Consider the following 15,769-nt stretch of genomic DNA (forward strand, 5'->3'; position numbering starts at 1 on the left):
GGATATTAATGTTCAATGTATGAAGGTTGAACAATGAAAGTATGTTACTAAACCTTATTAGACTCCGTTACTTCCAATCAGCTAGTTAAAACACCATCTTTTTAAAAGCTAGCTCTGCGATGACACCCAGTGGCCAAAATGTTAACAGCGGAGATTTTTAAAAATAAAGCACTTTTCTCAGCATAATGAATCCTGAACACTGTATCTAATTGGTCTTTAAAATTTCAAAAGCATGAAATAGCCCTGCATTAGGAATACCATCAATGAAGCATGAGCAAGCCAAAATTCGTTAGTACTATTTTGGTAGTAGAATTTTCCCAACCAATTCAGATAGACCAGCATACCAGGTCATCGAAGGTGACATTCCTAAACTAAAACTTTCACACTTGGATAAAGGGATTCATATCAGTACTTAGTACACAAACAGAAGACCAGATACAGGAGAATTTAGCACAGACTATTAAAACTTCACAATAGCCATACCTGGCAGTTTAAATACTAGGAAATAATGAATAATTCATTAACAAACAGTAATTACTTTACGTAGTTCATCACGAATTGGAATAGGGTGTATTATATTTATTCATTTATTTACTCATTCAGGAAACATTTTTTTTTTTANTGCTTTCTCCTCTAGGGTGTTGATAGTTTTCATTCAGGAAACATTTTAAGAGAAGCAGACTCTAAGAGGGAGATTAGTACCCGGGGGTGGGAGTGAGGGTATGAGTGGGAGCTCTTGGAGCAATGCTTGCAGAGGGAAAGAAAGAAGTGAGGAACAGGCAGAGGGGGGAGATGGGGACTTCAGTTGACCCCACAGGGAGCTCTGAAGCTAACATGGCCCTTCAATGTTGTCTTGGGGCAAAAAGGCAGGACCTTTCTCCTCTGTCTATCCAGTCCTTGGACATGGGTGATCCCTGGGAAGGCGGTGCCCAAGAATGAAGCAACTGTCTTTTAGCTGAAGCAGATCTGCAGAGGGCTGACCGCTGAGGCTTGTCTGCTGACAATTCACCCAGCAGTCAGGGGAAGGAGTCCTCCAGTCTCTACAGTTATCTGCACAGCCCATCGCAACCCCCACTACACTGAGACTGCATGATGCTGACAAAATAGGCAGGATTTCTGACTTTGGGGAACTTAAAGATACACAGTAAGCAAATGAACAGCCAGATTAACACTCAGGACTATGAAAGAAGAGTGGGCTTCAAAAGAATAATTAGCAAGGATGGAATAAAGAGAGGAAGGCGGGTGCTTAGCTCTGCTAGTTTTCTCGTGAGAGAAGAAGGGCAAGGAGGACGAAAAGGAAAGCGGTGACACTGGGCTGGGAAGGGTTTACCTTATTCTGTGAGCAGTTCGGCATCACTGTAAGAATTTACGAAGGAAAGAACAAGCCCAAAGTAGACAGTTATGCTGTTACTATAATAGACTGGATTGGAAAGACATTGGGTATTTCTTTTTTTTAAGAAGTGATTATTTATTTATTTTGAAAGAGAGCAAGAGAGCATGCTCAAGGGAGAAACAGAGAGAGAGAGAGGGAGGGAGAGAGAGAATCCGGGGCAGGCTCCATGCTTTCAGCACAGAGCCCGACTTGGGGTTCAGTCCCTCAACCTGTGAAATTATGATCTGAGCCTAAATCAAGAGTCATATGCTTAACTGACTGAGCCACCCACACTCCCTGATACTCAGTATTTCAACGTCAACACAGGAATCAAACATTGTCTTTTAAAGATGCCCCTAATTTGGTCCTAAATTTCTGGTCTCATTTCTGATCATTTACCTCTAGATCCTGTAGGCCTTGTATACAATGCACGTCTCCCAACCTCTGAACACAGGATGCGAACCCCACTTCTCTGCTATTATTCTTTGACAACAGTGAAGTTTTCTGAAGTCTTTTAGGCCCAGCTCAAGTTTCATGTCCTCTTGAAAAGCATTTCCTGTTTCCAGCCATTTAAGAGTCTATCTTTATTCTGAGAATAGAGTAAAAGAATCCTTAATTCTTAATTCACAAGACCCTATATGGCCCAGTTTCTGTTGACTCATCTCTCATCCTATTCCCCTATATTTGTCTGCCAGCCTAGGTGGTGAACTTGTGTCTTGTTTATCTTTTTTCTTCACAGTACCTTTAATATGATAGATCCTTCATTATTCAATTAAAAAATGTAAATAGTCCTCACAGATAAAAGTTCATTATTGATAGTTGTTCTCCTTCAAAGAACTATAGAGTCTAATGAAGAGTATTTACTTTTCGGGACACCTGGGTGGCTCAGTCGGTTGAGTGTCAGACTCTTGATTTCGGCTCAGGCCATGATCTCACGGTTCAAGGGATTGAGCTCCATGTTGGTCTCTGTGCTGTGAACAAATAAATAACCTGTAAAAAAAGAGTATTTTCTTTTCAAGTTCACTGATGTATTAAGAAATTTAGAAGATTTCTGCATTATGATTTTGTAGCCAATTGTTCCCAGAGCCCTACACCTAAATATATCATAAATATGGCACATATTTCTCCTACATAAAATATTTCTTTTTCTAAGTTAAACATCAGTGCATTTGGTAACTATAGAATTGAAAGAACATAGAGGCAGTGTATCATAAACCTCTCAGCTCATAGTCAAATACACTAGCTTGACAGTGTTAAGTGATTTGAAAAATGTTACTGAGCTAGTTTGTGACAAAGTTGCAGCTAAAATACAAATGTCTGAATTGCTAAGCCAATCACCATCATCATCAACAACAACAACATTTAGAGGCCCTACATTAGCCAGGTACTCTTCTAAATATGCTACTTATTTTAGCTGATTTAATCTTCACAATCCCATGATGTGATACTATTCTTAGCTTCAACTGGAGTAAAGAAGCTGAGACACAGAGAGGCTGGCAAACTTGCCCAAACTGCAAAATGTATAATAATTACAACAACAACCCTAAACAGATCTTTTTCCAGATTCTCCAAATCCCAAACCCAGACATATCAACATATGTAGTATGTTAAAAATAGAACTCCTTCTATTAGGAAGTAGACTATCGCCTGATACCTTGATCTCGGCTTGATGGTCAGCAACTTTCCTCACTTTGACCATAATCACCCTGGGCAGATCATCCAAACAGAAAATCAGTAAGGAAACTGGACCTGCATAAACTATAGAACAAATGGACCTAACAAATACAGACAAAACATTCCATCCAATAGCAGCAGCATACACATTCTTCTCAAGAATACGTGGAACATTCTCTAGGAGAGATCATAAGTTCAGTCAGAAAGCAATCCTTAACAAATCTAGAAATATCGAAATCATATCATATATTTTTTCCGACTATGATGGTATGGAAGTAGAAATAAGTAACAGAAGGAAAACTGGAAAATCCACAGATATTTGAAATTAACACATTCCTGAGAAACAAATGGGTGAATAAAGAGAGAAATATCTTGAGACAAATGAAAACAGAAATATAACATATCATAACTTACAGGATGCAGCAAAAGCAGTTCTGAGAGGTAAGTGTATAGGATGCAGTGTATATGTATATATGCCTACATTAAGAAAGAGAAAGATCTCAAATAAACAGCCTTTCTTTATTCTCAAAGAAATAGAAAAAGAACAAAGTCCAAAATTAGCAGAAAGAAGGAAGTAATAAACAGTAGAGCAGAATTAAATGAAATGGAGAGTTGCATGGTAACAGATTAGACAACACGGAAGAGATGGATACACTCCCAGAAATATACCTTCTACTAAGATTGGATTCTTAGGCAGCAGCTGGTTAAGTATGTAAAGTCTCTTCTGGGGAGAAACTGTGAGTTGGGTTTTTCTTGGCCAGCTCCCAGCTGCACCGAGCCCTGGGGGGATAGCCAGCACATGTGTAAGCATGCCTATGAACAACTGCTTTTTTGTTTGTTCTGTATAGTCTTTTAGGTCTTGCGTACACCAGCTTTGTTGCCTTTCAGAGTTAGGTGTTTTGGGGGCCTTTCCTTTGGGTGGAAGTCTTAAAATTGGGGGCACTAAATGTGGGGTCCAAATCCTCCACTCCTTATGGAGAAGTTGGGAGTTTCTGACTGTATGGCACCATACCAGGGATGGAGTTTATGGCCAGCCCAGGGTGCCTCAGCCTTCCCTAACAGTTTCAGTGTGGGTATGTTCTCATTTAGTTGGTGCGGAGGAGTTGTTCACTAGTTTCTGGATCTATTTCAATTATTTAACTTATTTCAAAGGAAATTGCTCCATGTGTAGCTGTATATGACACGTGGTTAAAACTTGAGAGCATTATGGAGCACTTGGGTGACTCAGTTGGTTAAGAGGCTAACTCTTGATTTCGGCTCAGGTCATGATCTCATGGTTTGTGATTTCGAACCCCGCATTAGGCTCCATGCTGATGGTGTGGAGCCTGCCTGGGACTCTCTCTTTCTCCCTTTGCCCTTCTCCTTGTGCACTCTCTCTCTCTCTCTCCAAAATTACTAACTTAAAAAAACTTTAAAAATAATTTTAAAAATAATGAAAAAAAAAACCTTGAGGACATTATGCTAACTAAAGTTTGTTAGAAAAAGACAAATACTGTATGATCTCACTTATATGTAGACTCTGAAATAACTGTATTAATAAACAGATAGTACATTGATGGTTGCTAGGGCCAATACATGATGGTGACCAGCATTCAAAGTTCCAGTTATGAGTAAATTCCACATACAGCATGGTGACTATAGTTAACAATACAGTGTTATTATATACTTAACAGTTGCTAAGAGAGTAGCATCCTTTTTTTTAAGTTATTTATTTTGACAGAGAGCATGTGTGAGTGAGTGTGGGAGAAGCCAAGAGAGGGGGAGAGACAGATCCCAAGCAGGCCCAACACGGGGCTCGAACTCATGAGCTATGAAATCATGACCTGAGCCGAAACCAAGAGCTGGATGCTTAAACAACTGAACCACCCAGGTGCTCTGCTTAAAGAGTAGATTGTAAATGTTCTCAAAACAAAACCAGAAACCAAGAGAGAGAGAGACAGAGAGAAAGAAAGGAATGGTGATGATATGAGGTCATGGATGTGCTAATTTTACTGTGGTAATTATTTCCCAATGTATACATATTTCAAATTATCATGTTGTAAATCAAACTTACACAATGTTTCATGTCAACTCATATCTCGATAAAGCTGGAAAAAACTAACATATGTAATTCAGATGTATAGAGAAAAAATAAAATAAAATAGGCCAATATATAAGCTCACCCATTCTTTCCTCAGCTGTTTCAAGTCTACTGATTGACCCATGAAAGGCATTCTTCATTTCTGTCACTGTGTCTTATTCCTAGCATTTCATTCTGATTCTTCCTGACAGTTTCCATCTCTGTATGGGCATTACCTACTTGATATTTTATGTTGTAAACTTTTTCTTTCACATCCTTTTACATGTTAATCACAGCGTTTTATTTAGTTTTAGTTTTTAGGTTTATTTATTTAAATTCAAGTTAGTTAACATACAGAGTAGTATTGGTTTTAGGAGTAGAACCCAGTGATCCTTCTTCACTCACATATAACACCCAGGGCTCATCCCAACAAGTGCCCTCCTTAATGAATCACAATTTTTTAAATTGCCTATCAGATAACTAACTTCTATGTCATAGATGAGTTTGGATCTGATGATTGCATTGTCGCCTTGGGCTTTACTTTTTCTTCTCATTTCATATTGCCTTATAGTTTTCTCTTCTTGAAAGTCAGATAAGTTACAAAGTAATAGGTATTAAGACAAACAGGTCTTTAGTGTGAAGATTTATGTTAATCTTGCTTGGAGCTGCGCTGTACTTAATGCTTCTTGTAGCTATATATGCACGAGACTTCAAATTCCTTCAGTGTCCTTGTTTTGGCTTTGGCTTTCAGTATTGCTTTCCCAGAGAAAGTCTGAGTTTCATAGCCTTTCAGCTGTAATCCACTTATTAAACTGGTGAGTTATTGCTGTGGAGTAAAGGTACGAAAGAAGGAAGCATTCTAAAATCTTCTAAGTCTTGGTTTCTTCATGGGCTCATGCTGTTGGGAACATGGCTTTGGCAAGTCTTTCTGTGCCTCCTCCACGGGTACAGCTTCTCTCCTAATGCTCCTCTTGTCTTTCCCACCTGTAGCTTTCACGCTCTATTTCCGTGATGTCCTCTCTCTTGTTGACTATGAGTTTTTACGCCTTGTGGGTGGCATGCCACAGGGAAGCCTGGAATGAGTTGGAGTGAAGTGGAATTCCTTTCCCCCAGTTGGGGTAAGCTTGCAGCATTATTACATGAAAGCCTTCTCCTGCAGAGGAGGAGAAAGTTGGGAACAAAGAGATCCTCCTCTCTTTGTTAGGGAGAAGGATCTGGGAGGGTTAGGATAGAAGTAATAGACTATTCTGATACTCCTGCCAGGGTCATAGTGGGATCTTTCTTGGATCCTCAGATCCATCCTGTGAGAATCTACCGGCATTCCTGGAGGAAAAGTGTGCTCCATTCCCATCTCCACCCCCAAATGCTGTCCATGACTGTGACCCACAGCAGTTTCTCATTCTCATGTTAGTTGATGCTCAACCTCCAGATTCAATACTACTAGTGGGACACCTGGGTGGCTCAGTTGGTTAAACATCTGACTCTTGATTTTGGCTCAGGTCATCATCTCACAGTTTGTGAGTTTGAGTCTCATGCTGGGCTCTGAGCTGACAGCATGGGGTCTGCTTGGGATTCTCTGTCTCTGTCTCTCTCAAAAGTAAATAATAAGCATTAAAAAAATTACCAGTTAAGTGTTCATATTTGTTTAAAGCACCCAGCAGCGTTTGCTCCAGGTAAATGTCAGGTGCTGTATCTGCCTGGCTGTGTCTATCTGTTCAGATTTTGGAGTAGTTGTTTGCTGTTTGACCTCAGTTCTCTGAGAGGTCCAAGAGAAGTCACTGATTTCCAATTTGTCTGGTTTTTCTTTCTGTGAGGAAGGGATTGGTAATTTCTACATTTTTAAAAAAATTTTTTTAATGTTTTATTTATTTCTAGGAGAGAGAGAGAGAGAGACAGCATGAGCAGGGGAGGGTCAGAGAGAGAGGGAGTCACAGACTGAAAAAGGCTCCAGGCTCTGAGCTGGCAGTCAGCACAGAGCCCGACGCGGGGCTCGAACCCACGAACCGCGAGATCATGACCTAAGTGAAAGTCGGACGCTTAACCGACTAAGCCACCCAGGCGCCCCGATAATTTCTACATTCTTTACATGTCAGAGCTGAACATTTATTTTCTTGACTAAGATTCCCTGCTATTGGGAACACAGGAACTAGTTCAGTGAGGACTGAACTGTCTCCTTATACCTGGCTATGGGTCACCAAAATGAAACAGGGACTCCAGTATAATCGTAGTACTATAATCATATACTAGGCATTATACTCATGCAAAGTATTTACTTTGGGAGGTATTCTGGCAGTTTTTTTTAAGGAATGAAGAATTTGTGTGGTGGTGATTAAAGGAAGAACTTGAGAAGAAGAGGCTAACAGAGGCATTGCTGAAAAATTGCACAGAATAGTTTGATTGGGGGGAAAGAGCCCACAAGAATCAGCAGGAACTGAGGCTGGAACTATTAGGGTGCGTCCAGAGTACATTTTTTTTCTCTGCAATGCCTAGCTCTGTCTTTTCTTTTTTTATAAGCTTTTTTTTTTTTTGTCCAGAGTACATTTGCACTGGGAAATGGTTTATCAAATTCTGTGGTCAGCATGGAGTCACTAAGATTTGTAAAGGGTAGCAGCAAACATGCAGATTGTTAATTAACTAACAAAGCAAATTAATCCGGCAAAAGTATTGGATAAACTGAGAGGACACTGGGCTAGTAGTATCAAGGTCAAGATTTGGTATCTGAGGAGAGATGAAAAGGTGACACTGAGGAAGGCTATGATGTGTGAATGGTAAGATCAGAAATTGGAGAGGTGCAGTCCAGGGATCTGGTTTATAACACGAAGAACTTGAGGCATAGTCAGAACTTACAGCAGAGACTAGATTCTGGAGTCATTGCATGGAGGCTACAGCTTAAACTTTGAATATACATGTGGCTCTGGGAAGAACCAGAACTGGGGTTAGAATCTTTGGGAATACGGACATTTAAGGGGATAGGGGAAAATAAAGTCAGCAGTGGAAAAGCCAGGAAGACAGGAGAAAAACCGGGACAAGACACAATGGAAATTAGGGTAGAAGAGTAAAAAAGGTTCTTTTTTTCTCCCCACAACGTCTGGCCTATAAGGTCAGACTCTGAACTGTACAAATATACCCAGTCCTGACAGAGGAAAAGAGCTTCCTGTATGACTTGGCCTGAATGACTTGTTTCTTGCCAGAACTAAATTCTTTTTATAGTGGAAATAGATGTAAATGTTCCACAGGAAGTGGTTAGTGCTTATTAGGTAAAAGTCCGCATTTATGAGATAATGCCTCATTTTTGGCATTTAACCAGATTAGGAGAGTACTTTGTGGTGGCTGTAAAATTGTGGTGACTGTCAAATTTTGTACATAAAATTACCCTGACCTCAGAGGTAACTGCAAATGATTTACTCCAAATCAATATACAATCTTCACAATATATGAATTGTTTTGGATATCTCTATCTGTATGTCGTGCACGATATACATATACACATCTAAAGTACAATCAAATGCTTTATGCCAGTGGCTTGTTTCTCAGGCCGATTGCATGGTTGGTGTTTAAAGGAAATTATGGAAAGTTTGGCAAATCTCCTTATAGCAACAAGACAGTTTTCATCAAGTTTGTGAAATGTACTTTTATTAATTAAGGGCATGTCTTACTAGACACACTGTCCCCAAATAAATAAAATCTCAGCATCATTGAAAGCACACAAACACACAGTTTTACAGGGTACAATACAAAGTCAATTTTGATGATGTTCTTACTTGCATTTACTAAAAATCTGAGAAAGATTGTATTGATCTCTAAATAGTTATCTTGCGTAAGGAGAAAAGTAGAGCACAATTATTTCAGAATGTTTTGGAGCGACAATTTGCTTTAAAATATATTAAGATACATCACAGTTCAAATCACACTCTCCATAACATTACGACATGGAATTGTACTTAATCAAAAATAAAAGTGGCTGAAGAAGGCTGTATACTTTCTTTCCTAACATTACAGTAATTTCTATTTTTGGCATGAGTTAATAACCTTTTCCATTAGTAGGAAAATGTGCTCTGCAAACTCTCGGAGGGCACCACGGCCACCATTACATTTGCAAATATATCCAACAGCCTTCTGGGCCGTGGAACAGGCGTCTGCGGGCACGCCGCTTAGGCCCACTTTCTTCAGGCACTCCTCATCCGACACTTCATTTCCTATCGAGTAGAAGAAACACCGGTTGAATATTTAAGGAGACAAAGAATACTCTTTCTTTAATGCAAAAAGCAACCAGTAAGTAATTCTGATAACTTCATTAAGACCTCAAGCACTCATGTAAGAATACCATGGATGAGATGGAACAAAAATGTTCAAGTATTTACAAGTATAATTGAGGTCTAAGGTTTTTCCTAAGCAATTGAAAATAAACTCTTATCAGTTCAAGAAAGAGAATGGCTTGTAATTTCTGATTACCATGCATATTAGAATGACTGGAATTCTATATATAAATTACAAATTATTTAAACTTTTTATTTAAAAAAATCCTAAACACATGCAAGAAGCCCAAGAATATGTGGAATACTTTTTGATGTTTTGGGTCATTTATAGATATTTGTCTTTTTTCTCTACTCTCTTGTTTTTTAGAGAGAGAGGGCTAAGGAATTCCTAGACATCATGTTTTACCCCAAAACTCTTCAGCACCTATCTTTAATATACAAGTATATATCTCTCTAACAGATAAGTGTATTTTTTTAAAGAGTGACACAATATCACCAAACTAACAAAATCAACAGTTCCTTAGTATCATCTAGTAGCTTGGTATGCCCTAGTTGTCTCAAATTTTCGTTTTTATAGTTGATTTGAATCAGAAGCCAAACAAAGTCCACATACTGCATTTTGTTGATATGTATTTTTAAGTACTTTTAATCTATAATAGTTCCCTCTGATTTGAATGTCATTCATTAAAAAACTTTTTTTTTAATTTTTTTTTTTTTTTTTTTTTGAGACAGAGATAAGCATGAGTGGGGGAGGGACAGAGAGAGAAGTAACACAGAATCCAAACCAGGCTCCAGGCTCTGAGCCGTCAGCCCGAGCCCGATACAGGGCTTAAACCCATGGACCGTGAGATTATGACCTGAGCTGAAGTCAGATGCTTAACTGACTGAGCCACCCAGGCACCCCTGTATGTCACTCATTTGTTAAAGAATTACCATCGAACTCACAAAACTACATCTTTTCTTCAACCTGCCTGCTCTTCTCTCTCCCTTTGTTTTGTGCTAACAGGCTGAATTTCAGAAGCTCCCCATACCTCAGATTCACCATTTTGAGAATAATTACTACTACATCCAACTACACTAATAAAATGGCTGGTCAAAAAAGAGTTTATTTGTTTTAAATCTGTTCCACATTTATCTACTGAAATTTTAAGAATTATTAAATGTGTTGAAATCTGAATGTTTTCTCTGAAAGATAATGAACATTAAAGTCAGTGTTTCTTTGCATAGTATACTCCTCAAAGCTGTATTTATTAAAATTTACTTATATAAGTATTGATATTTTTAAGGAATGTATTTCTATACATTTATGTGACCCATACAGAATAGTGCTCTGATTTTAAACTTAAAATTTGGAGTCTCTTCTCTATTTTCTTGTTTTCTAACCTCTGCTTTTTTTTAATGTTACATAAGTAATACATTTTCTTGTTACTAACATTTTTTTAAATAAAGGCATAAAACAAATCAGTATCATCCTACTTACCAGTATTTACGGGTCATCACTATATTTTGGCATATATAATTCCACAATTTACCTATATAAGTGATACACACTATTATTACTATCTGCAGGCACTATAGTAGGTATTCTATCTTCAGTTTTCTTCCCAATAGCCTTATAAAGTTTGATTTGTGTTTATATTATAAATAGGAAAACTAAGGCTTAGAGAAGTTCACTTAAGGTCACGGAGAGAAGTATACCTGGAATCTGTTATGTGTTCCACTAAAATTGTTTTCTTCTTATAAAAACTGGATCATTTTCTATCAAGGATTCTATAGTATTCTTCTCCATGAATCATCACATGGGCTTCAAAGGCCATTCCTGAAGTCCTCAGATCATATGCTCCCACAGTATTTCTGTACTTCTTTAAAGGCCATATTATCCTTGTAAATATTTATTTCTTACATGGCTTATGGTATATGCATTTTATTATACTTGTCATCATTAATATCTAAAATGTAGACATTCGACTACAAGCTCTGTAAGCAGTAAGTCCCAGCAACCAATCCCAAGCCTGAACATAGTATATTTGCTAAATACTGAAGTGAAAAGCTTGTGACATCTGACCATGTCCATTTGGATTACACAGTATTTCATTCTGCGCATAGTCTACTTTTGCAGGTTACTGAAGTGGGTTCTTTTTTTTCTCCACTATTGGCACATTGGTCCAATTTCCTTCCTAGATTTGGAATGTAAGGTTAACATTAGATACACTTTAAAAGAGCAAAAATTACCCATGGTATTTTATATGTTAGGATAGGCATCCCATATTCCTATATGTTAGGAATCTGCTAAGTGCTTTACCCAGACTATCTCATTGGTTCTTACAATAATAGATCTATGACATAGGTACTCTCGGCATTTCCAGTTTGCAGGTGAGGAAGTAAAGGCTTCCTCTACCAAAACTGACTAGTCAGCAGTGTGGTCTGACTCCAAAGCGTGTGCTAGTAATCATTCTACTAGGATACACTTGATACGTGCTATCAAACAAACCTCCAGAAACCTTGTCCCAATTTAATACTTTCCTTGGTAGTGTAATAGAGCTCCTATTTCTCTACAATTATGCCAATCTTGGGAATTTTCTTAGTTCTTTATTTCTTTAAAATTTTTTAAGTTTATTTACTTTTGAGAGAAAGTGAGAGACAGAGCATGAGCAGAGAGGGGCAGAGAGAGAGAGGAAGACACAGAATTCGAAGCAGGCTCCAGGCTCCAAGCTGTCAGCAGAGCCCAATGTAGGCCTTAAACAGGTTAACCACAAGATCATGACTTGAGTCGAAGTCAGCCATTTAACCGACTGAGCCACCCAGGCGCCCCATTATATCTCTAATTCTTAAAAAAAAAAAAAAAAATCCTAGCCCACTTTATTATGGCTGAATAACAAGGTACCAACCAAGATATGCCACTTCTTTCCAGCAGAGGCCCATTTCTTTTCTCCATTCATCCAGAACTGCCAGCTTGTCGGGTACATTGACTTCCATTTTGCAATCCAGTTTTAAGGAAGAAAGTGTCTGCTTTGAACAGGCCCTTTCTGAGATTAACCTCACCTTAAAAGTAAAAAGAAAGAGAGAAAGAAGGACAAAATGAGAAAATAAAGAAAACAAGTATTTCATAATAAAATAACACCTGGTAAATAATACAAGTCACAAACGAGTAGTCTCCCGAAAGACCAATTATGTAAAATCAAAAGATATTTTAAAATGATGAATCTTTACACTGTATTTCTAAGAGTCTAATAAAGGTAAAAGACAATGTTTACAGTGGAAAGGATTCTATCTGTTGGTTAAAAAATATAACATACGTTGTCTGATATGAATCTAAGATTCTCCTATAATTTGATTTACCAGGAGGAAAGTCTATAACTTGTCTCTTGTGCCACTTAGGAACACATATGTAAGATTTCTAGTGAGTTATAAGAAATTATTTTAGCTTTCATTTTTGCATATGTATTAAATTATTTTGAATTCAAATTTATCATCATCTTAAGAATCCACAAGATATTTCCTTTTCTTTAATGCTGATACCTTTTTCTGAAATTTTTCTTATTAAAAGATCCTATGGGAATTACTAGATAGCACCTATTTAAAAATGTTTATACTTACTGAATAAACAAAAATATTATTTATTGATTGATAAATTTCTAATTTTAGTTATCTAAAAGTAGGATAATTTTCTAGGCATGTGAAGGCTAAATTTCAGGTATTTTAATAAATAATACTAAAAATTTAAATCTCTTATTTCCCTCGCACGTTCTTTGACCCTGAATCATCATCTTAAAAAACATCACTATATTCAGGGAGCACATACCTCAATACCACTTTTCTTTAATAAACTTATCCCAATAGCATCTTTTACATCATAAGATATTATTTCTTTTTGGTCTCCTGATACATAAATGTGGCCATTGGTGAGACATCCATCAATATTGCAAACCAAAAGTTTTATCTCCTTAAGCTTCTCTTTGCCAAAATAGCCATATCTAAAAGAAACCAAAATAGACCTCTGAGTACAAGTACAATACTAATCACTCCCTCTCAACTGGCTAATACCAGTAAACGTAATAACCATTCCCACTCAATTATTCAAACATTACCTTTCACATGTACACTTGAACTTCTAGAGCAAGAACTTTGGGTAGACTGGTCTAATCAGACCATGTGTTTCTCCAGTTACTGAATAAGCCATCTATAGGTATACTTTTGTGTGGGTCTTCCTCACATGAATAAACTAATTACAAAGATCCTAAAATGCCCGGAGTATCAGAAATTAGTGTCTAGAAGCACAAGTCAACGTATCTACTAAAATATGTCAGGGTCCAGAGCAAAGGCTATACAAGTCTTGTTTTTACCTTAATACTCTTTGTTCTGCAATAGGCCAATCAATATCCACATCTATGTCCACACTGTGCTCAGCTCGCATTTCGTAGTATGCCATTTTTCCACCCTAAAGATAGTATAAATGCCATGAGTACTGTTTTTAACATTCGTTCACAATATCAGAAAGTTTCTTTAATAATATAGAACAATGAATTCATTTCTAATACTGAGAAAAATAAATAACCCAGTAAAATCAGTGACTTGCAATAAATAATTGTCTTCAGGGAAGAGCTTTTTATTTCCTATATATTCAAACCATACACTATTGTTCGAATTCTATGTACACAGTGCAAGCTTCCGATTTTTCTTTATGTAGACTTCTATTTTAAGACTGAATAAAGCAGAAATACCCATCTTCCAATATTCTGACTACGAGGAATTTTCTAGAAACCCCCTAATTGTATCCCCTTTTCCTGACAGTCTCGTCTGTCATCATCCAAAAGCAGCATAAAGGTTTTCAGAACTTATGTTCCAATTCAACTAAGTGGCAAGACAGGAGAGGAAAAGTAACGGTAGCATCTACCATACAGAATTGTCTTAGATCCCTGAACTATAGGTCGGGGTGGGCAATAACTGCGTGGATCACACGTGGGCAAAGGAGGGACAGCTTGCTGACTCTTGGGCCTGGGGGCAAAGAGAGAGACCCTTCCTATGACTATGATAATTTGAATGTCAAAATCAATTACTAGGAAATTTCGTTTTTTAGACCTCTCAGTCTCTTCATAAATCATAGGATGAGATACTTCATTGTTCTCCACCCTTTAGGAAAGGGTCAAATAATAGTCCCCTTAGCAAAGAGTTTGGAAAGGATGGTATCTACGTGTGTCAAACTTAATTTTCCTCAACACTCAAACTTAATAGTCTACAGTTTGCCTAGATACTGCCAAGAGACTGTTAAAAATACTTTTACCTCAGAGCATGAGTCACATTGGAATTTTTTACTACAGAGAGTTTTTTAAATGCTGATTTTGAGTAACATAAGGACCTGAATTCAAATCCCAATTGTACCACTGTTTATGCCCTGAGCCGCTTACTTCCTTTTGCAAGCAGCTATTTCCTCCTCTGTAAAACCAGGCCAGGAATGTCTACTTTATTCCACTGCTATGTAGATCACATGAGATAACCTATATAAAGTGTTTGGTATAGTCCTTGGCACACAGTAAGTGGTGAATAAATAATTGCTATTAACTAAAAGGAACAAATGATAGCCAGGCAGGCTCTGAAGATGTGAGAGACGTTCCCAACCCCTTATTTTAAAATGGGAACAAGGGGCCTCAGAACAGATAAAATATGTATACTCAAAGCCACACAGTTAGAGAGAGAACTATAATCTGGCTTTCCCGACACCCAGGTTCGTGCTTTTCCACACCTATTATATTTTTTTGTTTCTTTGTGAAAGCAATAGGTTTTTATCCAACTGTACAACCACAATATAACAGTAACTAACCCATGGACTAAAAACAGAAGTTTGAATGGAATAAAATGTAAATTGGGACATGTGTACAACATTTACTATTTGATTCATTTCTCAGTTATAGTAGAATTCCTTCTGCTATATAATTCCTTCAGCATATATACTGAATGGACTCCAAAGATTACTGTAGTAGAAACGTACAGGATAAATGCCTCAGATAAATCTTATCTGTTATTTCCTTTCCTCTGGGGATTGATACTTTCCTTTATGAACTGTGCCATAATTCTTCCTTAGAACTGAGGTGGTATACATACAAAAAGATTTAAAAGGTTTTTGCAAAATGAAGGCACAAACCTGTAAATAACCCATCTCTATCAAATGTCTTTTAGCAAAATAAAATGAGCCATTTTCATATAATTCTCCATCCCAGTCTTGTCGACGAGGTCGTTTAGCTGGATTCAGATTCAGAGGCTCAGTCACTTCACGAACTAAAAGCAAAGAGCTACAGTAAGTCTACATTGCTTTGAATACTGAATATTCATTTAGTAATTTTTAAAAAATAAAAATAATATTTTTATAATAAAATATAATAAAAATGTAAAATATTTTTCTATCTTGATAAG

General features: G+C 37.4%; 1 protein-coding gene across 1 annotated transcript in view; it reads right to left on the minus strand.

Moving 5' to 3' along the window:
- Window positions 1–8,721: 8,721 nt before the first annotated feature.
- The window catches only part of CMAS (cytidine monophosphate N-acetylneuraminic acid synthetase), a 24,907-nt gene continuing 17,859 nt past the window's right edge, over window positions 8,722–15,769 (minus strand). Inside the window, exons 4-8 of the mRNA XM_077774515.1 lie at window positions 15,501–15,634; window positions 13,705–13,799; window positions 13,164–13,335; window positions 12,250–12,403; window positions 8,722–9,301 (exon numbers count right to left, since the gene is read on the minus strand). Of these exons, the coding sequence (XP_077630641.1) occupies window positions 9,111–9,301; window positions 12,250–12,403; window positions 13,164–13,335; window positions 13,705–13,799; window positions 15,501–15,634 (746 nt within the window). The 3' untranslated portion in view covers window positions 8,722–9,110. The remainder of the gene's footprint in view (window positions 9,302–12,249; window positions 12,404–13,163; window positions 13,336–13,704; window positions 13,800–15,500; window positions 15,635–15,769) is intronic.

The sequence above is a fragment of the Crocuta crocuta genome, unplaced genomic scaffold, assembly GCF_008692635.1.
Source record: "Crocuta crocuta isolate KB4526 unplaced genomic scaffold, BGI_CrCroc_1.0 scaffold176, whole genome shotgun sequence".
Taxonomy (NCBI): Eukaryota; Metazoa; Chordata; class Mammalia; order Carnivora; family Hyaenidae; genus Crocuta; species Crocuta crocuta.